Source organism: Nicotiana attenuata, chromosome 1 (assembly GCF_001879085.1).
Source record: "Nicotiana attenuata strain UT chromosome 1, NIATTr2, whole genome shotgun sequence".
Taxonomy (NCBI): domain Eukaryota; kingdom Viridiplantae; phylum Streptophyta; class Magnoliopsida; order Solanales; family Solanaceae; genus Nicotiana; species Nicotiana attenuata.
In genome coordinates, this window is record NC_031989.1 from 8,028,984 (window position 1) to 8,053,122 (window position 24,139).

Consider the following 24,139-nt stretch of genomic DNA (forward strand, 5'->3'; position numbering starts at 1 on the left):
ACTCAAAGCTTTCTAAAGAAAACCAAATGTAAAGAATTAATCCAAATCTGAGAATTCTCAAGTCTAAAATCAAACTCAAATTCCGTTTGAAAATTTATTTAAATTTCAAGGTACTCATACATGAACAGAGGCAGAACTAAATGACAAATTCTGAAATCATTGGACTGTGTTTCAGGCCATAGGTAAGCAAGCCAATACTTGTCATTTTTAACAAGTTCAAGCAGAAATCAACACCAAAACAACACTGGTTTCAGCAAAACTAAACCAAGTCTAAAACACAAGTAAATCGACTGAATCTTCTATTGCAATAGCCTTAATAGTCCATTTATACAAACACAAACTCAAACTCATTTAGACTAAGTGGTTAGAGCCCATGATTTATCCAATATTACAACCAAACTTAAAACTAAAACAGTAAAGAGCAAACATAACAAAGAAAATCAAACTAATTATAGAATCTGATGATTTTCAGGAATGTAGGAAACAACATTTAACAAACTGATATGCCATAGATTTCAATTCAATCAAAAACTTCGTGTTCTTCCATTCACATGTCGAGGAGGTGAGGAATACCTGGTCACAACACAAAACAAACAAGAAAAATGAGCTGGGAGTTCAAGCAGAAGCAGCAGCAGCAAGTTCAGTTCAACAAATCAACCAGCAACCAAGCTTGAAAACCAATTTAGACTCGAAAATAACCCCAGAAATTCTTTGTAACTCTCAGATACTAGAACCAACAGGAAGCTTAACCAATTTCCATCAAAAAATTATAATGGATTTCAGTGTTTTTGAAGACTCAGCCGTTTGTTCAAAATTTCAGTTTTTTTTTTATCTCTGAATTTTTGACTTGTGAGTGAAGAAAGAATGCCTTCATAGGCAAGCCTTAGGGCAGCAAGAATGAATTCAGTTTTTGCACTTTAAGTCCTTTTGGAATTTTCATTTTTGCTGTTATATTCTTAGCTTAAAAATTAGCTTTTAAAATTAGTCCCAAAGCCACCTTCCAAGAAGCTTCCCAAATCAGTTATAAATATATTCCCTAGCCTAAATTCCTAAATTAACCCCTAGGACCCCTGTTTTTACCCCTGAAACCTCATGGGTCAAGTTGACCCAATGGTTCAGCCCAAACCTGGGCTTGCAAGGCCCGGGTCGAATCCTTTTTCCTGGGCCTCTGATTTTAGAAACTAGGTTCAATCAGCAATCAAAATTACCCAACTAATGACTTACAGAGTCATAAAGACTCATAAGGTCTTGGGCCCAAAGAAAAATAGAAACAAACAATCATTCGAACAAAATATAACACAGAATAAAATTGGGCTAAATAAAATAGACTTAATACTAACATGCATACAAAAATGACTTTGAGAAATTAAAAACACAAGGAAGAATCGAGAAGAAGAGAAGGGAGTAGAAGATAATGAGATAAAAAAATGAAGAAGAGATAAACAAAAGAAAAGGAAAAATATCTAAAATGGCTCGGACAGTAAAGAAATGAGACGAATATTAAGACCTTAAAATTTAGGCTGAGTTTGACATTACTCGTGTGTTCTTGTCAAGAACACACGAATAAAATCCAACTAGACCTTAATTCTTCACTGGAATCTTGATTTGGGGGTTTTGGGATTTTAGGGTTCGACTCAGATTTAAGATTCGAAGAGGATTAGGGTGATTCGAGGGAAAAGAGTGCCGGATTTGGTATGAGGGAGTCATGGAGGTTATGTGGTGTGGATTTGGGACGGTTTAGATACGGCGCCGCCACCGGAGAAGATGGAGGATTTGGGGGCAGCGCTAGGGTTAGGATTTTGTCTCTGACGATGAGAGATGAAGTGAGAGAGACAAAACGGGGGGGGTAGGCTTTAGGACAGTTATATATTTTTTGGAACCTAGTTCCGGACCGTCCGATCAAGCGAGATCAACGGCTTGGATTAGGGAATCCAAAACGTCGTCGTTTGGTTACTAATGGGGGTTTGGAACGGTTGGGACGCGGATCTGGGCCGGTTTGAGTGGGTATTTGTGTTTAATTGATTGGGCTTGGGGGGAATTGAATTAAAATGGCCCAAGAACCAGACTTCTTCTTTTATTTCCTTTTCTTTTCCTTTCAATTTCTAATTTTCTTTTCTTTTCCAAATTAAAATAAAACCTAAATTAATTCTAAAACCCAAATTATCCTTACCAAATTAGATTGATTACTAAAAGTAATATTCACAACAACCAATTAATTACCAAATTAAAAGAAAACTACAAAATTAGAAGCTAAAAAATAAAAAGTGCAAAAATAAGTTATTTTTTGTGATTTTTCCTTTTTATAAAACAAACTAATTTACCAATTAATCTAAAAATGTAAAATTAACTCCTAAATACAAATGCAATGTATTTTTGTATTTTTTATGAATTAAATAAGATCAAACATGCACACAAAAATGCAAACAATCAGAAAAACTCTACAATAATTCCTAAAATAACAAATAATTAAAAGAAAAAATCTAATTTTGGNTATACTTCGGGATATCGGGCATTCTAAATTTCTTAGGGATAGGTTTTGGGGCGGCACTGGATGGGAACGGTTTTTGTACAAACTTTTTAGCGTCAAGGCCTTTCAGGACCGGAGGTGCACCTGGTATTTGGTCGACCCTGGAGTTGTATGTTTCTACTTTTTTATTGTTGGCCTCGATCTTTTCCTCCCCCTTTTCGATTCGTTCGGTCAATTCTTCTAGCCTCCTAAGAACCGCAGAATCAGCATCCGGCCCACCCCGTTCCGGCTGTACTGGGGTCGGATTGATGATTGCAGCTGCACGGGGAGCTTCTTCGGACCTGACAGGCTCCTGGACCCGGCTCTGGAGCTGAGCTATAGCCGATTGCTGGGCTTGCAGCATGTCAAAAATCATTTTAAGGTTGATAGTCTCTTCGCCGACTGCCTGGGCCCTCGAATCGTCCTCTCCCCGGACGCTATGTGATGATCCGGAGGCCTGATCAGTGTTGAGCGCCATCCGGGAATCGGCATCTATCGGGTTTTCGAGCCTGGGCATTCCATTGTTTCCTGTCTGCTGTTCAAGTTCGTTGTTGATTGATTGTGCCATTCTATGAGTTGGCAATTTGGATGTAAGATGGACTCTTTTGCAAAGAACCAGTGTATTGTGATGCGTCAAGAAAGAGTATCAAAGAGCTCACTAATATCCTTAGCCCCACGGTGGGCGCCAAACTGTTTACCCTGGAATCCGGATAACAATTGAATTTATATGGGGTTTTAAGGATCCGTGAACTAAAAGATACTAAAGGTTTGGATTGAGGAAAATAAAAGATAAAGACTCAACAATTGCTGTTAAAGTAAATAATCGCAGAATATAATATTGCTTAGAACAATTGTGCTTGATAGCGTACAAGAATTGAGAGAGATGGTACTGTAGTGTAATGGTTTCCGATCCCCTCTTTATGGGGTCTTCTCCCCTTTTATACATTCTGATTAAGGGTAAAAATAAGGTAGGTAAATTAATTACATCGTGGATCCCTGTAATTACGCCTTAATGGCCTGAAGTGGTTGAGAAAATCACGTTTGGGCGAGATATCCGGCGACGCTTGGTTATCCGTTACGAGTCCGGCTTCCGACCTTGTGTGCTTCTCCATCCGGTGGTGACTCATATCGAGCTCTGCAACGGTCTCGAAATGACTCGACCTCGGTTGTAGACGTGGCCGTCGTTCTACCTTGCATCCAGGTCGGGTTCGATGGCCCCGACTTGCCCCGGACCGGACCCAACCCGGTCGGGCTCAAGCAAAAAGGGGTATCACCCAATACAAAAAGAAAAGGAAAAATACCTAAAATGGCTCGGACAGTAAAGAAATGAGACGAATCTTCAGACCTTAAAATTTAGGCCGAGTTTGACATTACTCGTGTGTTCTTGTCAAGAACACACGAATAAAATCCAACTAGACCTTAATTCTTCACTGGAATCTTGATTTGGGGGTTTTCGGATTTTAGGGTTCGACTCAGATTTAAGATTCGAAGAGGATTAGGGTGATTCGAGGGAAAAGAGTGCCGGATTTGGTATGAGGGAGTCATGGGAGTTATGTGGTGTGGATTTGGGACGGTTTAGATATGGCGCCGCCACCGGAGAAGATGGAGGATTTGGGGGCGGCGCTAGGGTTAGGATTTGATCTCTGAGGATGGGAGATGAAGTGAGAGAGACGAAACGGGGGGGGGGGGGGAGGTTGGCTTTAGGACAGTTATATATTTTTTGGACCCAGTTCCGGACCGTTCGATCAAGTGAGATCGACGGTCCTGATTTGAGGAATCAAAACGGGGTCGTTTTGGTTACTGGTGGGGTAGACCGGGTAGGGGAACGGGTTTAGGCCTGATTTGGTTGGGTTTGGACGGGTAATGGAGGAAAACGATTTGGGGCTGGGGAAAATTAAATGAAAGAGCCCAAAATCCTCTTCTATAATTCCTTTTCTTTTCTTTTCAATTTCAAAATTCTTTTCTTTTCAAAATTAAAAATTAAAACCTAAATTAAATCTTAAAACTAAATTAACCTATCAAAAATATTAACTACACAAGCATGGTATTTACAAAAATTAATTAACTCCTAATTTAAAAGAAAAAGTTACAAAATTCGAAATTAAAGAGTGAAAGTACAACATGAACTATTTTTTTTGTGATTTTTCATTTTTGTAAAACAAACTAATTTAGTAATTAATCTAAAAATGTAAAATTAAATCCTAAATGCAAATGCAATGTATTTTTGTATTTTTTTTATGAAAGGAAAAAATATAATGTATTATTTAATAACAAATAATTAAAGGAAAATCTAATTCTTTGGAATTCTGTAGGAATAATTCATGTGAGGAAAAAATCACGTGCTCACACTGGTCTGTAATAATTATTCGTAAACGAATATTGGGGATGACTAGTGAAATGGGGTCGCTATATATTTCTATCAATATCATTGGGGTAGAAAGCATGTTATAGGCTTTACCTTATTTATACTTGCATTAGAATCCCTGCTTTAGGATCAATACATTCAAATCGTGTCATGAACTAGATATCATGCTCTTAGGTTTCACGTATACTGCTTCAGCATCTCATTTGACACTAATACATGTTTATCACTTAGAAATCCTGCACCTACGTTAATAAACAGCATTAACATACAAGCTGTTTGTCACGACCCCAAATTCCCAAACCCGGTCGTGATGGCGCCTCTCGTGAAGACAAGGCTAGCCAGACAAAACCGAACACCTCTTTTAAACAGTTAAACACCATAAACAGTGGTTAAACAGGATCTAATAGTCATAATTTGCAGAAATAATGATAACAATAGGAGAAACCATCCCGACACAGCCCAAATCGGGGTGTCACAACTCATGAGCAACTAAGAAATCCAGATATGAGTTTACTGAACACTAAATCCGGTACAATAGTGCTAGGAACATGAAAATGATAAGATAGGGGAGGCACGGGGGNAAGAAAACTACAAAATTAGAAGCTAAAAAATAAAAAGTGCAAAAATAAGTTATTTTTTGTGATTTTTCCTTTTTATAAAACAAACTAATTTACCAATCAATCTAAAAATGTAAAATTAACTCCTAAATACAAATGCAATGTATTTTTGTATTTTTTATGAATTAAATAAGATCAAACATGCACACAAAAATGCAAACAATCAGAAAAACTCTACAATAATTCCTAAAATAACAAATAATTAAAAGAAAAAATCTAATTTTGGAATTCTGTAGGAGTAATTCACGTGAGGCAAAAATCACGTGCTCACAGAGGGGCTTGTTTATGAACTTATTGTTTTCACCCTTCTTTTATGCTGAGCCTCTATTGCAAGGTATTGAACAAATGTTTTAATTAACTTTCATTGAAACTAGAATTTTTACGAGCTGTTTGGAAATTTAACTACGGATTTGACTTTGATATTTCTATTGAGATTCTATGTTAGATTATGTATATGCTTTAAATGCTCTTCACTGCACTCAGCCTTTATTAACTTTGGTTACTTACTGAGTTGACGTACTCACATTACTCCCTGCACCTTGTGTGCAGATTCAGGTGCAAGAACATCATAGTGAGAGCTTCGGCAGCTTCTGAGTATTTCTGGAGATAGCAAGGTAGCTGCACGGCGTTAGCAACCCTGCCTTTCTCTTTCCTATCCTTAGTGTTATTTATTTCAGTCTTTTCTTGTATTGAGTAGACAGTACTAGACAGTATCTTAGTGGCTCATGACTAGTGACACCAGGATCGGGCAGTGTGGATATATTTGCGTATTTGTTTTCTTTCGCGTATTTTGTTATATTAAACGCAAGACGTGTTCATAACTGATTTGGAAACGAATTTATAAAAGACCTTTATGTTATTTGTGTTGATTCGACTTGCCTAGTACTGTGATAGGCGCCATCATGACCGGGGTGGTTTGGGGTCGTGACAAGTTGGTATCAGAGCCTAGGTTACATAGGTCTCACGGGTCATGAGCCAGTTTAGTTGAGTCTTGCGGATCGGTACGGAAACGTCTGTACTTATCCTCGGGAGGCAAGAGAACCTTTAGGAAAACTTCACATTCTTGAAATTCCTGTCGTGCGAATCTGTTGGTTCTAGCACTAAACTTCTGTTATTCTATTCTTTCACAGATGATGAGTACACGTGCTACCAGTCAGGACGGACGACCACCAGTTGGGGCCACTAGAGGCCGTGGTAGGGGCAGGGGTGTAGCCCGTACAGCAGATGGGGTAGCACCTGCAGATCCACCAGCCGCCCAGTTCATGATCAGATTCCATTGGGAGATGCTCTAGCGGGGCTAGCTCAAGCGCCCGCTGTGCCTATTGTTCTTCCGGGTCTTCAGGAGACCTTGATTCAGATCTTGACCGTGTGCAATAGTCTTGCTCAGGCGGTCGCAGTTTCTACTATAGCAGCCACTTCTCAGACCGGGGGAGGCACTCAGACTCCCGCCGCCCACACACCCCAGCAGGTTGTTCAGGGATTGCAGACACCGGAGGCACCACCAGCCCAGCTGGTTGCACCTACTCAGGGTTTTGTAGTACCAGTTATGCCTGAGGACGAGCAGCGTCGATTGGAAAGGTCTGGTAGACTTCATCTTCCGACATTCAGTGGTGCAGAGGGCGAGGATGCCCAGGGTTTCTTGGACAATTGTCGGAGGATTCTTCGTATTGCGGGTATTCTGGAGACCAGTAGGGTCGCATTTACTAATTTTCAATTTTCTGGAGCTGCCTTCACTTGGTGGGAGGCTTGTGAGAGGCGTAGGCCTGTTGGTGCAGCGCCCCTTAGCTGGCAGCAGTTCTCCGCTCTTTCTTTGGAGAAGTATGTGCCACAGTTTCGCATGGAGGAGCTGTGCAGGCAGTTCAAGCAGTTGCGTCAGGGTGATATGACTGTGATGCAGTATAAGATAAGGTTCTCGGAGTTAGCTCGTCATGCTGTTTGGTTGGTTCCTATGGATAGAGAGAGGATCAGGAGGTTCGTTGATGGCCTCACATATCAGCTTCGAATTCTCATGACCAGAGAGAGGGTGTTAGGTGCTATTTTTGAGGAGGTTGTTAATATTTCCCGCGAGATTGAGTCAGTTCGTTGCCAGGAGCGAGATGAGAGGGAGGCCAAGAGGCCTCGGGGATCTGGTAGTTATGGTAGGGTTCCTTCGAGAGGTCAGTTTCAGCACGGCAGAGGCCGCCCATTCAGGCATGCTCAGTCAACCACCCAGTTCCTCATGGGGCATCATCGGGCCATGGTTCTCACAGTTCTCATTAGGGCCATTCATCATTTAGTGCCCTACCAGCCCAGAGTTTGTCCTGTGCTCCATCAGTTCAGGGCTCTTTCATGCCAGGTCCTTCTACTGGTCATTCCGATGCTAGGGGTTCCCTTCAGTCCCCGTTCCCCGCACCAGGGAGTTGTTACGAGTGTGGAGAGTTTGGACACATGATGAGACAGTGTCCTCGTCTTCTTGAGGGTTCATCTCAGCAGAGGGTACAGCCCTCGACTTCAGCTCCAGTCACTTTACCACCCGCCCAGGCAGCTAGGGGTGGGGGTCAGTCAGCTAGGGTTCACCCTAGAGGGGGAGGCCGATAAGGTGGCGTTTCTATGCCCTCCCAGCCAGACCGGACGCTATTGCTTCAGATGCGGTGATTACAGGTATTGTCTTAGTTGGCCATAGAGATGCCTCTGTGTTATTTGATCCTGGTTCCACCTTTTCATATGTGTCATCATATTTTGCTCGTTATTTGGGTACGCCCGTGAGTCTCTTGTTTCCTCTATTCGTATATCTACTCCGGTGGGCAATACTATTATTATGGACCGCGTATATCGGTCGTGTGTGGTGATGATTGGGGTTCTGAAGACCCGATTGGACCTTTTGTTGCTGTGTATGGTGGACTTTGATGTGATATTAGGCATAGATTGGCTATCTCCATATCGGGCTATATTGGACTGTCATGCTAAGACAGTGACGTCGGCTGTGCCAGGTGTTCCACGGATTGAGTGGCGAAGTTTGACTGATTTTGTCCCCAATAGGGTGATTTTGTTTTTGAAGGCCCAGTGGATGGTTGGGAAAGGTTGTCTATCATATTTAGCCTTTGTGAGGGACGTTAGTGCAGAGACTCCTAGTATTGATTCTGTTCCAGTAGTGAGGGATTTTCCTGATGTGTTTTCTGCAGATCTGCCGGGCATGCCACCGGACATGGATATTGATTTTGGAATTGATATGGTGCCGGGCACGCAGCCCATTTCTATTCCACCGTATCGTATGGCACCGACAGAGTTGAAGGAATTGAAGGAGCAGCTTTAGGAACTCCTTGATAAGGGGTTTATTCGGCCTAGTGTGTCACCTTGGGGTGCGCCTGTTCTGTTTGTGAAGAAGAAGGATGGCACGATGAGAGTGTGCATTGATTACATGCAGTTGAACAAAGTTACAATCAAGAACAAGTATCCCTTGCCTCGTATTGATGATTTATTTGACCAGCTTCAGGGAGCGGGGGTGTTTTCCAAGATTGATCTCCGGTCAGGGTATCACCAGTTGAAGATCAGGGACTCGGATATTCTTAAGACGGCTTTCAGGACCCGATATGTTCATTATGAGTTCCTTGTGATGTCTTTTGGGCTGACCAATGCCCCAGCAGCGTTCATGCATTCGATGAACAGCGTGTTTCGTCCTTATCTCGACTCGTTTGTCATTGTATTCATTGATGATATTCTAGTGTACTCGCGTAGCCAGGAGGAGCACGCGGAGCATTTGAGAGTGGTATTGCAGCGGTTGAGGGAGGAGAAGCTTTATGCGAAGTTCTCCAAGTGTGAGTTTTGGCTCAGTTCAGTGGCTTTCTTGGCGCACGTGGTGTCCAGCGAGGATATTCAGGTTGATCCGAAAAAGATAGAGGCGGTTCAGAGTTGGCCCAGACCGTCCTCAGCCACAGAGATTCGCAACTTTCTTGGTTTGGCGGGATATTACCGTCGGTTCGTTCAGGGATTTTCATCTATAGCATCACCCTTGACCAAATTGACTCAAAAGGGTGCTCCATTCAGGTGGTCGGATGAGTGTGAGGCGAGTTTTCAGAAGCTCAAGACTGCCTTGACCACAGCTCCAGTGTTAGTTTTGCCTTCAGCTTCAGGTTCATATATAGTGTATTGTGATGCTTTGAGAGTTGATATTGGGTGTGTGTTGATGCAGGAGGGTAGAGTGACTGCTTATGCTTCTCGTCAGTTGAAGCCCCATGAGAAAAACTACCTCGTTCATGATCTAGAGTTGGCCGCCATTGTTCACGCGTTGAAGATTTGGAGGCATTATCTGTATGGTGTGTCTTGTGAGGTGTTTACTGATCATCGTATCCTCCAGCACTTGTTCAAGCAGAAGGATCTCAATTTGAGGCTGCGGAGATGGTTGGAGCTGCTAAAGGACTATGATATCACTATCTTGTACCATCCGGGGAAGGCCAATATAGTGGCCGATGCTTTGTAGGAAGGCGGTAAGTATGGGCAGCTTGGCATATATTCCTGTTGGGGAGAGACCTCTTGAAGTTGATGTTCAGGCCTTGGCCAATCGGTTCGTAAGGTTGGATATTTCGGAGCCCAGTCGGGTCTTAGCTTGTGTGATTTCTCGGTCTTCGTTGTTTGATCGCATCAGAGAGCGCCAGTATGATGATCCTCATTTGCTTGTCCTCAAGGACAGAGTTCAGCACGACGATGCCATAGATGTGACAATTGGTGATGATGGAGTATTAAGGATGCAGGGCCGAATATGTGTACACAATGTGGATGGGCTTCGAGAGTTGATTCTGGAAGAGGCCCACAGCTCGCGGTATTCTATCCATCCGGGTGCCGCGAAGATGTATCAGGATTTGAGACAGCATTACTGGTGGAGGAGAATGAAGAAGGATATTGAGGGATTTGTGGCCCGGTGTCTCAATTGTCAGCAGGTAAAATATGAACATCAGAGACCGTGTGGCTTGCTTCAGCGGTTAGATATTCCAGAGTCGAAGTGGGAGTGGATCGCCATGGACTTTGTAGTTGGGCTCCCATGGACTTTGAGGAAGTTCGATGCTATTTGGGTGATTGTGGATGGGCTGACCAAGTCCGCGCACTTTATTCATGTGTGTACTACCTATTCTTCAAGGCGGTTAGCAGAGATTTACATCCAAGAGATTGTTCGCCTACATGGTATTCCAATTTCCATCATTTCAGATAGAGGTACTCAGTTTACTTTGCAGTTTTGGAGAGCAGTACAGCGAGAGGTGGGTACTCAGGTTGAGTTGAGCACAGCTTTTCACCCTCAGACGGATGGGCAGTCCGAGCGCACTATTCAGATATTGGAGGACATGTTGCGCGCTTGTGTTATTGATTTTGGGGGTTCACGGGATCAGTTTCTATCGCTTGCGGAGTTTGCATATAACAATAGCTATCAGTCGAGTATTCAAATGGCTCCATATGAGGCTTTATATGGGAGACGGTGTAGATCTACAGTTGGTTGGTTTGAGCCGGGCGAGGCTAGGCTTTTGGGTACATACTTGGTGCAGGATGCCTTGGACAAAGTGAAGGTAATTCAGGAGCGGCTTCGTACAGCGCAATCGAGACAGAAGAGTTATGCTGACAGGAAAGTTCGTGATGTGTCTTACATGGTTGGGGAGAAGGCTCTACTGAAGGTTTCACCCCTGAAAAGTGTTATGAGATTTGGGAAGAAGAGTAAATTGAGTCCCCGGTTCATTGGGCCTTTTGAGGTGCTTCGGAGGATTGGGGAGGTGGCTTATGAGCTGGCTTTGCCACCTATCTTGTCGAGTGTGCATCCGGTATTCCATGTTTCTATGCTCTGGAAGTATATTGGCAATCCGTCTCACATTTTGGATTTCAGCACGGTTCAGTTAGATGGTGATTTGACTTATGATGTGGAGCCAGTGGCTATTTTGGGGCGTCAGGTTCAAAAGTTGAGATCAAAGGATATAACTTCAGTGAAAGTGCAGTGGAGAGGTCGGCCCGTGGAGGAGGCTACCTGGGAGACCGAGCGGGAGATGCAGAGCAGATATCCCCACCTATTTGAGGCTTCAGGTATGTTTCTTGACTCGTTCGAGAACAAACGTTTGTTTAAGAGAGGGAGGATGTAACGACCCGGCTGGTTGTTTCATGAGTTACAGCCCCATTTTCCCCATTTTTGTTTCTTTATATGTTGTTCAGCTACATTCCATCGTATCGTGTTGGTTGGTTCGGGTTTGGAGTAGTTTTGGAGAGATATGAGACACTTAGTCTCTTAAGTTGGTCATTTAGTTGGAAAAGTCAACCGGAAGTTGACTTGTGGGTAAATGATCTCGGAATTGGGTTTTTATGGTTCGTATAGCTTCGTTAGGTGATTTGGGACTTAGGAGCGTGATCGGAATGTATTTTCGAGGTCCGTGGTAGATTTAGGCTTGAATTGGCGAAATTGGAATTTTGGCGTTTTCCGGTTGGTAGTGGAAATCTTGATATCGGGGTTGGATTGGAATTTCGGAAATTGAAGTAGGTTCGTTGTGTCATTTGTGACGTGTGTGTAAAATTTTAGGTCATTCGGATGAGGTTTGATAGGTTTTTGGATCGGTAGCGGAATTCGAAAGTTTTGAAATCCTTAGGCTTGAATCCGAGGCTGATTTGATGTTTCGATGTTGTTTTGAGTGTTCCGAAGGTTGGAATAAGTTTGAATAGTGTTAGGTGACTTGTTGGCATGTTTGGTTGAGATCTCGAGGGCCGAGGGATGGATTTGGATGGTTGGCGGAAGGTTTGGAATTGGAGAGGAGTTGCAGAATTTTTTTGCTTCTGTTGTTTCCGCACCTGCGGATTAGGGATCGCAGGTGCGATGATCGCAGGCGCCTGATGATGGCCGCAGGAGCGGATGGTTAACCGCACCTGCGAGCCTGCAGGTGCGAGGCCTGGGGCGCAGGTGCGGAAATCGGTTCTCTTAAGTGAAAACCGCAGAAGCGGAGAATTTCCGCAGAAGCGGTAGCGCAGGTGCGCTCATGGGACCGCAGGGGCGGAATCCCTGGAGCAGAAACTATAAAAGCTTCCCTTCGCGATTTTCAGCCTTATTTCACCATTTGCGTACGGACTTGGAGCTTTTTGAGAGGATTTGAAGAGGGATTTGAAGAGTAACGATTAGAGGTAAGGTTTATGAACTCAATACTCGATTATATGGAAATTTCTTACTGATTAGACATGAAATTAGTGGGATTTAAAGGTTAAAATTGAGGGATTAGGGCTTGAAATTGGAGAGTTTAAATTGGGGATTTGAGGGGCCATTTGAGGTCCGATTTTGATGTTCTTGGTATGTATAGACTCGTGGGAGGATAAGGATTCTAGTGATGTTATTTTTATCGAATTTCGAGATGTGGGCCCGGGGGTCGGATTTGGTCAATTTCGGGATTTTTGATGTAATATGATTATTTTCGAGTGGGCTTTGTTCCTTTAGTATATATTGATGTCATGATTCTGATTTTGGATAGATTTGGGGAGATTAGAGGCCGAGTCGAGTGGCAAAGGCATCGCAGAGTAGGTTTTCATCCGGTTTGAGGTAAGTAATGATTGTAAATCTAGACTTGAGGGTATGAAACCCCGAAATTTCGTATTGTTTTGATAAATGAGGTGACGCACATGCTAGGTGACGGGTGTGTGGGCGTGCACCGGTAGGGGTTGTGACTTGGTATGTGCCGTAGTAACTGCAGAGTTGCTTATTTTGATAAACTCTATATGATATCTATGTGTTGTACAAATGAATCTGTTAATTTGGTTGAATGCCAAGTTTGGGGCCTTGTGCCGAACTGTTTGAACCCTCAGGTGTATTTTACTACTTTCCTCACACTGTTTGGATTCGAAAGCATATCCTCAGTCATGATTTCTACCAGTTTACTTTTGATTTAGTTTCATTACTCTGTCTTAAAATATTTGAAAGTTGTTTGGACTGAGTTCCCTGATTTTTTTCACTGAAATGCCCGAGTGGCTATGAGGTTGATGACTGAGAGAGGCCGAGGGCCGGATAGTGAGGATTATATATATTTATGGATCGGGCTGCACGCGCGCAGCGATATTTATATGTATATGGATCGGGCTGCACGCCGCAGCGATATGTTGGATCGAGCTGCACGCCGCAGCGATATAGCGCTTGGGCTGTAAGAGCTCCTCCGGAGTCTGCACACCCCCAGTTTCATTACTCTGTCTTAAAATATTTGAAAGTTGTTTGGACTGAGTTCCCTGATTTTTTTCACTGAAATGCCCGAGTGGCTATGAGGTTGATGACTGAGAGAGGCCGAGGGCCGGATAGTGAGGATTATATATATTTATGGATCGGGCTGCACGCGCACAGCGATATTTATATGTATATGGATCGGGCTGCACGCGGCAGCGATATGTTGGATCGAGCTGCACGCCGCAGCGATATAGCGTTTGGGCTGTAGGAGCTCCTCCGGAGTCTGCACACCCCCAGTAAGCGCAGTCGACTATCTATATTTACGGACCGGGCTGCACGCCGTAGCGGTTATTATTATGAGATATCTATTGATCGGGAGTGCTGAGTGTGAGTGCTGATTGATAAGAGTTGAGTCACGAGTGACTGAGAGGCTTCCGAGAGGCTATATATCCATATGAGTGATACTTTGCCCGAGGGGCTTGTTTATGAACTTATTGTTTTCACCCTTCTTTTATGCTGAGCCTCTATTGCAAGGTATTGAACAAATGTTTTAATTAACTTCCATTGAAACTGGAATTTTTACGAGCTGTTTGGAAATTTAACTACAGATTTGACTTTGATATTTCTATTGAGATTCTATGTTAGATTATGTATATGCTTTAAATGCTCGTCACTACACTTAGCCTTTATTTACTTTGGTTACTTACTGAGTTGGCGTACTCACATTACTCCCTGCACCTTGTGTGCAGATTCAGGTGCCAGAGCATCAGAGTGAGAGCTTCGGCAACTTCTGAGTATTTCTGGAGATAGCAAGGTAGTTGCACGGCGTTCACAACCCTGTCTTTCTCCTTCCTATCCTTAGTGTTATTTGTTTCAGTCTTTTCTTGTATTGAGTAGACAGTACTGGACAGTATCTTAGTGGCTCATAACTAGTGACACCAGGATCGGGCAGTGTGGATATATTTGCGTATTTGTTTTCTTCCGCGTATTTTGTTATATTAAATGCAAGACTTGTGTTCATAACTGATTTGGAAACGAATTTATAAAAGACCTTTATGTTATTTGTGTTGATTCGGCTTGCCTAGTACTGTGATAGGCGCCAACCCGACCGGGGTGGTTTGGGGTCGTGACAATAAGGTATATTAATTTTTAAATTAAATATTAGGCGGTTATGAATATAAAAAGTATGGGAGTTATGGATATTATTAAAAGTAGAAGTTAAGGTAGTATGAGTTATGAAATGAGAGAAAGGAAGGGGAAGATTAAAAAAATGAGATAAGTTATCATAAACTTACACATTAAATTTTTGGAGGTTATGAATATGAAAGGGATTGGAGTTATTGAGACTATTAAAAGTATAGNCCCTTTCCATGCAAAATGTACCCCTAGAGTAAGAAGAGAAATAGTGGGAGGTGTAATTAAGAACATTTAATTAGAATATTAAAACGGCTTATTCTTAAGAGAAATAGTGGGAGGTGTAATTACGAAGATTTAATTAGAGTATAGAAACGACTTAGTCTTCCTCTAATTGCACCTTGAAAGCATAAAAAAGGCATGAAACTGGGAAAGAATAAGAAAAATTCAGAAAAGGAGAAAATAGATAAATAGGATCTTTGGCCAAAGAGAGCTGCCAAATCATTTTTTATTTTTCCGACTTTATATATATATATATATATATATATATATATATATATAGGCTAAGATTAACTCTATTATATTAGAAAATTTAATTATTTAAACTTAGATCTAAATTTTGGGTCAAACATTCACCACTCCATTTATGACATTACCTTTGAAATCGACAGGAGGGCATCAATTCAATTCCAAATAAGGATAAGGGGACAATCGCCAATATTGGATAGTATAGATAATATCAGTATTTTAAAAGGTGTTTTCGGGGAGAGCCCTTGGGCGAGGCGCACCAAAAATGCCCTGTGGCGATGGTGTGAGGCGAAAGTCTCAAGAGGCGTACGCCCAGCAATTCGGGGCGTACGTCCGAGGCGTTTGAGGCTCGTTTTTGTAGTGAGACGTAAGCCCTAGAGACTTTTTCAAATTAAAACAAATGTTGAAAAAGTCCTTCATATAATACCCAAATTCTCAAAAGTCAGCTTGTAATTACTCAAAAGTTCTAAAAAGGAACTGAAATGTATTAAATTTCAAAGTCATTTTATTGATTGAAACTCTAATTTATGGTCTTTCCCAATTCTTTATCTTGTCCTCTAGCCTGCTAATATTTCCCAAAAGCAACGAATATTTAATTTTTTTTTATAAATACAAAGAGAACTCCATTCTCCTTCATAGCAGCAAGTTCAAAGTTCAAATTGTAAGATAGTCATCCTAATTGTTCCTCCATGTAGAAAACTTATTCTTTTCGACTAAAGTTACTGGTGCTTGTAAGTAGCGTATAATAGATTATCTTGACTAGCTTTTTGTGGGGATGGAGCACTTCTACATATATATATCACATATATATAGTTTTCTTTAATTTTTATGAAATTTTACATGTTTATAAATATTTACTGCAATTATATTATTTTATAAAATTTTAAAAAGTAAATACCAATGGGGTTTACGCCTCGTGCCTCAGGGCTTACGCCTCGCTGAGGCATTTGTAAAATGCCCTGCCTTACGCCCAAGCTTTTTAAAACACTGGATAATATTTGTCCAATATAGATACATTTTATTACCCAGAAAAATAAAAGAAATATATACATTTCATTTTATTACCCAGCAAAATGAAAGAAATATATACATTTCATTACGTGAGAAGGTGGTATCAATTCGGACGAATGGCCACAAAAATAAACCAATAAAGCTTTTGGGGAGAATACTTACTTTTCTGATAAAACTTTTGCCTTTCAAACATAGATGAGGCACTTGTTTTGGGCTCGGGTAACACATACAAATGGTAGCAACAAGTCCACAAGGCCCAATAAGCTCTTCAACTCCGATCAGCCGGGCAAGTGTTGCTCCGATCTCCGAGATCTATCACTGTAGACATTCTGGTAGCCGGAAATTCATAGTTAAAACCAGTAATGATGTCAGTAAGTGGAATGCATAGTTAAAACCCTAACTTCACTCCAGTGGTCGACACTTCACTGTAGCGTTCTTCAATTTTGCTATTTGATTGTGAGAAATGATAGATTTTTGTAGTAGGTAAGCTATTGCTCGAATTTGTGAAGTTCTCACTTTTGGTGATTGAACATGACTTTCATTTCCAAATTGGGACCTCTAATGGAATAAGAGCATTACCTATTCAAAATGACGCACGCTAAGCTATATGTACACATCGCTTCTCAAAGAGCAACCAAACAGATTGCTAGCACGCAAAAGGAAAAAAAACATCTTTCTTTCAATTGTCGAATGGCAAAAACAGAGTATACACAAAAATAAAATCCTAAGTTCTTAACTTTGGATAAAATTATTAAGGATATAGACACACTTAAAGTAGTTAAGTAGTTATAGTGCAGAGGGTAATTATGTAAATTGTGGATTAGTTAGTTTAGGCAGTTTGTACGATGTATTAATACCGTGTACTGTAGCTTTCTTCTTTAATTCAATACAACAGTTCCTTCTTCTTCTCTCAATCTCTCTTCTCTTTGCGACTGAGCTTAGCTCAAGCATTCCCATGGCGATATCCGACATGGTATCAAAGCTAGTGGAGAAGATCTAAACACGCCTCTTCGTCACTCAATTGCAGAAGTTGAAGCTCAGTTGGAAGATAAACGATTTCTCAAAACTATGATTCTCTCTTCGATTCAAAAATGGGGGAAAATAAGATTGACCACACGCATCCTCTATTCGTGCATCCATCTGACACTCCGAGCTCAGTGCTAATTCCGGTTCAGCTCAAAGGATCCGAGAATTCTAGCCTATGGCGAAGATCGATGAAGATTGCACTTCAAGCTAAACGGAAGCTAGGGTTTGTTGGTAAGCACACTAAGGCCTTATTTCCGGAAGCATTGCAGGAGGATTGGGACACTTGTAATGCCATAGTCCTTTCATGGATTATGAACACTGTATCGCCAGATCTACTTAGTGGAATGGTGTATGCATCAAATGCTCGAGCTGTGTGGGAGGATCTTCGTGAGAGATTTGACAAGGTCAATCGCATGAGGATCTATCAGTTTCATAGGGAAATTGCAACAATATCCAAAGGTACCGACTCCGTGTCTACATATTTTACAAAACTGAAGGAACTATGGAGGGAATTTGATGCAATTATGCCGCCTCATAGCTCTGTGAAGGACTATGTTGAGCTCTTGAGTCAACAGAGGTTACTTCAGTTTTTGGGAGGTCTAAATGACTCATATAGTCAGGCAAGACGTCAAATTCTTATGAAATCTACTAAACCTAGTCTAAATCAAGCATATGCCATGGTTATCGAGGATGAGACTCAGAACGGATCGTCAGGGCACAACTCTACAGGACTCAACTCACTAATGGAGGGCAATGACAGTACTGCACTTTGGAGTGCTAAAGGACCTCAGATACAGAAACCTAGGAAGAATTTCAATATAGTGTGTGATTTCTGTAAAATGAAAGGACACAGCAAAGAGAATTGCTATCAATTAATTGGATATCCACCAGATTTCAAGGGCAGAAGAAAGCCAGTGGCTAACTCAGCACATTTTGGTAACTCTCCACAACTAGGGAATCATGGACAGCATCAAGGAATGGGAAATAACTCAGGAAATGGTCACACTGGTTATGGAGCTACACGACCCTTAGGTTCAAATATTGATTACATCAATTCAGGTTATACAGGATCACCAGGTGGTTTTGCAGGTGCAGAGAAAGATGCAGGGCTGAGCATGCAGATGCCAATGCCATTCACTCCAGAACAGTACGACCAAATTCTGAAGATGCTATAAAAGGACAGTACACCTGAATCAACAGCTAATGCAGCAGGTATAACTGGCCCTCCAGTGCTTGCAAATGCAGTTAATATAACTCATTATGCTGATAGTAAAGCAAATGATGATAAGTGGATAGTAGATACAGGGGCAACAAATCACATGGTGTCAAACAGTGAAATAATCTCTAAGCCTAAAGAATAGTCTAAAACTATAGGAGGAAAAGTTCATTTGCCAAATGGAGATAGCTTGGCCATTTCTTGTGTAGGAAGATTGGAATTAGATCAAGGGATTATATCCACTGTGCTCTACATACCAGGCTTTAAATACAATTTACTGTCAGTATCAAAACTGACTAGGGAGCTAAACTGTTGTATGTTATTCTTTCCTGACTTTTGCCTCATGCAGGACCTTCACACTGGGAAGGTAAAGGGGACTGGTAGGCTGAAAGGAGATCTATACTATTGGCCTCACAGTGATAGAGATAGGATTCAAGCCTCAGCAGCATTGTGTGTGACCAATGAAGAAGAGCTATGGCATAGAAGACTTGGGCACATTCCACATAAGGTTCTACAGCAGATGCATATAATAAAACATAATAGGTTGCATAGTAATAATGTCTGTCCTATTTGTCCCTTGGCAAAACAGACAAGGTTTCCTTTTCCACAAAGTACTAGTAGAGGTTCTAAAATATATGATTTGATACATTCTGATGTATGGGGTCCCTATAGAACCTCTACCTATGATGGGAATAGATTTTTTCTCACTTTAATAGATGACTATAGTAGAATGGTTTGGATATTTCTGCTCAAGCTTAAAAGTGATGTACCTACTGTAATAAAAAACTTCATGACTCTTGTGAAGACTCGGTTTAATAGTGCAATAAAGGTATTCAGGACAGACAATGGAACAGAGTTCTTTAATTCACATTGTGCAGATATGTTTAGGAATGCAGGTGTGGTTCATCAAAGTTCATGTGTCTACACACCCCAGCAGAATGGAGTGGTAGAAAGGAAACACGGGCAGATTCTTGAGGTTGCTAGAGCCATCAAGTTTCAGGGAAGCATTCCACTAAAATTCTGGGGATTTTGTGTGCAGAATGCAGTATATTTGATCAATAGAATTCCATCCACAACATTAGCAGGAAAATCACCTTTTAAAATGTTCTATGGTCGACCACTTAAGCTGCAACATCTCAGAATTCTAGGAAGCCTCAGCTATGCTACTACCACTGATAAAGGTGACAAATTTGGAGCTAGAGCAGAACCAGCAGTGCATATGGGATATTCATCCACTCAAAAGGGTTATAGGCTATATAGTCTCACTAACAAACATTTTTTTGTAAGGAGTGATGTATCTTTCAAGGAGTACATTTTTCCATTCAAAACCACATCTTCCAGATGCAGCAGGACTACTGCTGAGCAGTTTATTGATACAGATGATGCCTTCATCATTGATCCTATCTCTGAGGTCTCATAGGTTGCTCTTGATTAAGTAGTAGCAGCCCCACCTTCTCCTGAGGCTTCCTCAGCTCCTACTCCTGCTGCTCCTGCTGCTCCATCTTCTCAAGACCTGGCACAGCCTCACCTTACATCACCTCCTGCAGCAGTGATGTGATAAGTGGGGATTTTAACCATTATTTACTCTCTTTTTACTTGTGTTTTGGGCTTGAAATACGTAAAGGTATTCCCGAAAACTAACATAATATGCTTGCTTGCAGGGATTGTTCATAATGAGCTAAAGTAGCCATGATCAACTCATAAATGAGTCAAAACATGAATAAAGACAAAGACTGGGCCAAGAATGTAGAACGCGGACCGTTACAGAAAAGTGCGGCCGCAAAAGTGTCACCGCGGATGCGGTCATGAATTCGCGAACCGCGAGAGGGAGCATCAGAGAGGTAGTTTTTTGGGCAGACATAAGCGCGGACTGCGCCAGAAGACGGCGGACGCGAAAGTACCAGCGCGGCCACGGTTGGAATTCCGCGGACAGCGTGTGCTAAGGTTCAGAGACTTTGCAAGTCATGCAAAAATGAAGAAAGTGGGATTTTTGCTGAGCACGTGAGACAGCTAGTTTTACCTATTTGGGCAATTTTGTACAAGATTTACCTTATAACTTCAGATTTTCATCTTTTAATTTAGTATTATGGATTTTATCTTCTCTTTATCTTTGATTTCTGCTATTTTCATGAGTAGCTAAACCCATATCTAGGGTTGTGACCCAACCCTAGTGTGGGTATTTAATGGGTCTTAAATTTTAGGGCTTGAATGTGTATGGGTTAGTAGTATTTAGCCTTGTTCTTGCTAGAACTAAGAAATTGGTGGTTGCAAACACTGATTCATGCCTTTTATGACTTAGTCTCTACTTGAGAAAGTGGGACTAAGTCTAGGAAAATCAGGCTAACAAGGAAATGGTGAACTCAAGAAATTGATAGCCCCAACTAAAGGGTTAAATCTAGAGATAGTAATACCCGACTTGAGCTAAAATCACTTGAATTGCATGAATACCCAATTGGACTTGAGAAAGCCAAATTGGGCAAAATCACTCAAACTACCGAGAGGTATAGAGTGAGTACTCGAGTATGATAGCTGTACTACGACCCCGATTAATCACATGATTGCCCTAGATTCTTGCTACCCGTTAGATATCCACCTAGGCGGAAATCACTACCCTATTCCCTTTAAATCTTTGAAAACAACCAACAAAAATATTGTACTTAGTTTCAAATACTTCATGTTATAGAATAGAAGTAGAATAGAAAACAACCAACCATTTGTGGAAGTACAATTAAGAGCAAAACCCGCATCTCTACTCGGGTATAAACCTAACTCCAAAATAATTAACTCCTTGTGAATTCGATCCCGACCTTTGTTGTTTAAAACTGCATCGACCATCCTTGCTACTCTATAGTAGTGCAGGTTTGGAACCGATCATGATGCCACATCCAACTATGGCTTCTTTGCATGATTTGCTAGAAGAGGGACTAAGGAAGTCTACTAGGACTTCCAAGCCACCTGATTGGCTCAATGATTTTGTTCATGGAATGCCAAAAGCTGGTCTTTCTACTGCCTTGAGTTCCAGTTATCCCATGCCTGCTTACATGTCCTATGCCTCATTATCTTCACCTTACTTCAAGGCTCTTTGTTCTTTCTCTGCTGTTACAGAACCAACTTCGCTGATGCCATTCGAGATCCCAAGTGGATTGCAGCCATGGATGCAGAGTTACAAGCCTTACAGGACAACACTTGGGAGTTAGTTTCCTTGCCACCTGACAAGAGAGTTATACGGTGTAAATGGGTGTTTATGGTGAAATATAATGCCAAAGGTGAGGTGGAAAGGTATAAAGCTCGCTTAGTGGCCAAAGGTTACACACAACAAGAGGGTCTTGATTATCAAGAGACCTTCTCCCCTGTGGTGAAAATAGTCACAGTAAGGACTGTTTTGTCCTTAGCAGCTATGCATGGATGGAAGTTGCATCAGATGGACGTCTTTAATGCTTTTCTTCAAGGTGATTTGCTGGAAGAAGTGTATATGACTCCACCTCCTGGTCTTCTAGGTGAGGGGGAGCCTCCTAGAGTTTACAAGCTTCAGAAGTCCTTGTATGGGCTCAAGCAGGCATCTAGGCAATGGAACTTGAAGCTCAGTGAGGCCCTCGCTTCCTCAGGCTTTGTGCAGAGCCATCATGATTATTCCCTCTTCAGTAAGAGGTCAAGTTCTGGTTTGGTTATCATCCTTATCTATGTGGATGATCTCTTGATCACTGGCTCATCTTCAAGATCAAGGACCTGGGGGAGATGAGATACTTCCTTGGTCTTGAAGTTGCAAGGCGAAGACATGGCATTTTGGTTTGTCAAAGGAAGTTCACACTTGATCTCATTGCCACACTTGGGCTTGCAGGTTTTAAACCAACATGCACACCTCTAGACACAAGCCATAAGCTCACCAGCGCAGAGTATGATCAAGCCAATGCTCATGGATCTGTGGATGCTGATGAGTTACTTAGTGATCCAAGCAACTATCAAAAATTAGTTGGGAAGCTGTTGTATCTTACCATGACAAGGGCAGACATCAGCTATGCTGTAGAAAATTTAAGCCAGTTCATGCACAAGCCAAAGAAGTCACATTTGGAAGGAGCAATGAGAGTGGTAAGGTACCTAAAGAATGCACTAGGGCTGAAGATTCTGCTATCATCTCAGTCTTCTGACCAGCTCATAGTGTATTGTGATGCAGATTGGGCCACTTGCCCAATGACTAGAAGATTAGTGAGGTGGGTTTGTGAAAAAACTAGGAGACTCTCTTATCTCATGGAAGTCCAAAAACAAAATAAAGTGTCAAGGAGCTCTGCAGAAGCTGAGTATAGAAGTATGGCCAATGCTATAGCAGAAGTAGTCTGGTTAACAGGGTTGTTTAAGGAATTGAATGTTGACTTGAAACTTCCAGTGAGCTATATTGTGACAGTAAAACGGCTATTCAGATTGATGCAAATCCCATCTACCATGAAAGAACCAAAAATATCGAGATCGACTGCTATTTTGTTCAAGAAAAGATTCAGTATGGCCTAATATAGACTGCACATGTTTCTACAAACCTGCATATTGCAGATGTACTAACAAAAGGATTAGGGAAGGCACAACATGATTTCTTACTATCCAAGATGGGAGTATACAACTTGTTCACACTACACAGCTTGAGGGGGAGTATTAAGGATATAGACACACTTAAAGTAGTTAAGTAGTTATAGTGTAGAGGGTAATTATGTAAATTATGGATTAGTTAGTTTAGGCAATTAGTACAGTGTATTAATACCGTGTATTGTAGCTTTCTTCTTTAATTCAATACAACAGTTCCTTCTTCTTCTCTCAATCTCTCTTCTCTCTGCGACTGAGCTTAGCTCAAGCATTCCCATGGCGATCTCCAAATCCATAAAAGAGTAATCCAAAAGAGATGAAACCAGTGATCATAAACCCGAGCCAGGATTTAAAATTTATGGGTTCAATATTTTATTTCTTTTCAGTTACTGTCCTCTAAATTAATAATTTGTGTATAACTGAATAAATTTTTAAAACAAATACGAAGTTTGGATAAAAATTACTAGGTTCAGCCGAACCCCTATCCGAAGGGCTAGCTCCGCCCTGATCATAAAGAGGATGTCGTACAAGCTCCTTTCTTATAAGTAGCAACTCTTTAAGAAAATAATTGGAGCCTATTCTATATAAAATAGAAGAATTAACTCAAATAGCCGTCCAGCTAATCGGTTAAACTTAAAATAGCCAGTAGAGGTATAATATATGCATTATTAATGATTATATATGCATAATCGTGTATAATTAATGTATAATCTATATATATGGCTAAAAAAGTAAATAATGAATATGACCGACTATTTATGTAGAGATACACTCATGTTTGACTTACTCACCCTAAATTCTAGATTACTTCTTATGGTGAATTTACTAATGGGCTTGGAGAAATACTGCTGGGAAGTTGATCAAAATGGAAGTTTTTACTTGGCAAGGTTGGTAGTGGGATAGGTTGTTTTAGCCTTCTTTTTCCTGGTCATTACTAAATGAGTGGTTTGCTGTTGAGCAATCACCATCTCTCTACCATCTTGCATCTGCAACTGAATGGAGGACCTTAAGTTTTTGAGGAAAATACTAC

General features: G+C 41.3%; 1 protein-coding gene and 1 long non-coding RNA gene across 2 annotated transcripts; one reads left to right on the plus strand and one right to left on the minus strand.

The window, feature by feature from the left end:
* On the minus strand, window positions 279-17,026 carry LOC109239988. The gene is made up of 2 exons (XR_002069988.1): window positions 16,461-17,026; window positions 279-573 (listed from the first exon to the last, which is right to left on the minus strand). It is a non-coding gene; the product is annotated as an uncharacterized LOC109239988 (long non-coding RNA).
* On the plus strand, window positions 22,276-23,043 carry LOC109232755 (uncharacterized mitochondrial protein AtMg00810-like). Its single transcript, XM_019398492.1, has one exon. It carries the CDS (start codon window positions 22,276-22,278, stop codon window positions 23,041-23,043), a length of 768 nt encoding a protein of 255 aa, XP_019254037.1.

Coding starts and splice junctions, on each gene's coding strand:
- LOC109232755 (XM_019398492.1), top strand. CDS start 22,276: ATGAGATACTTCCTTGGTCTTGAAGTTGCAAGGCGAAGACATGGCATT.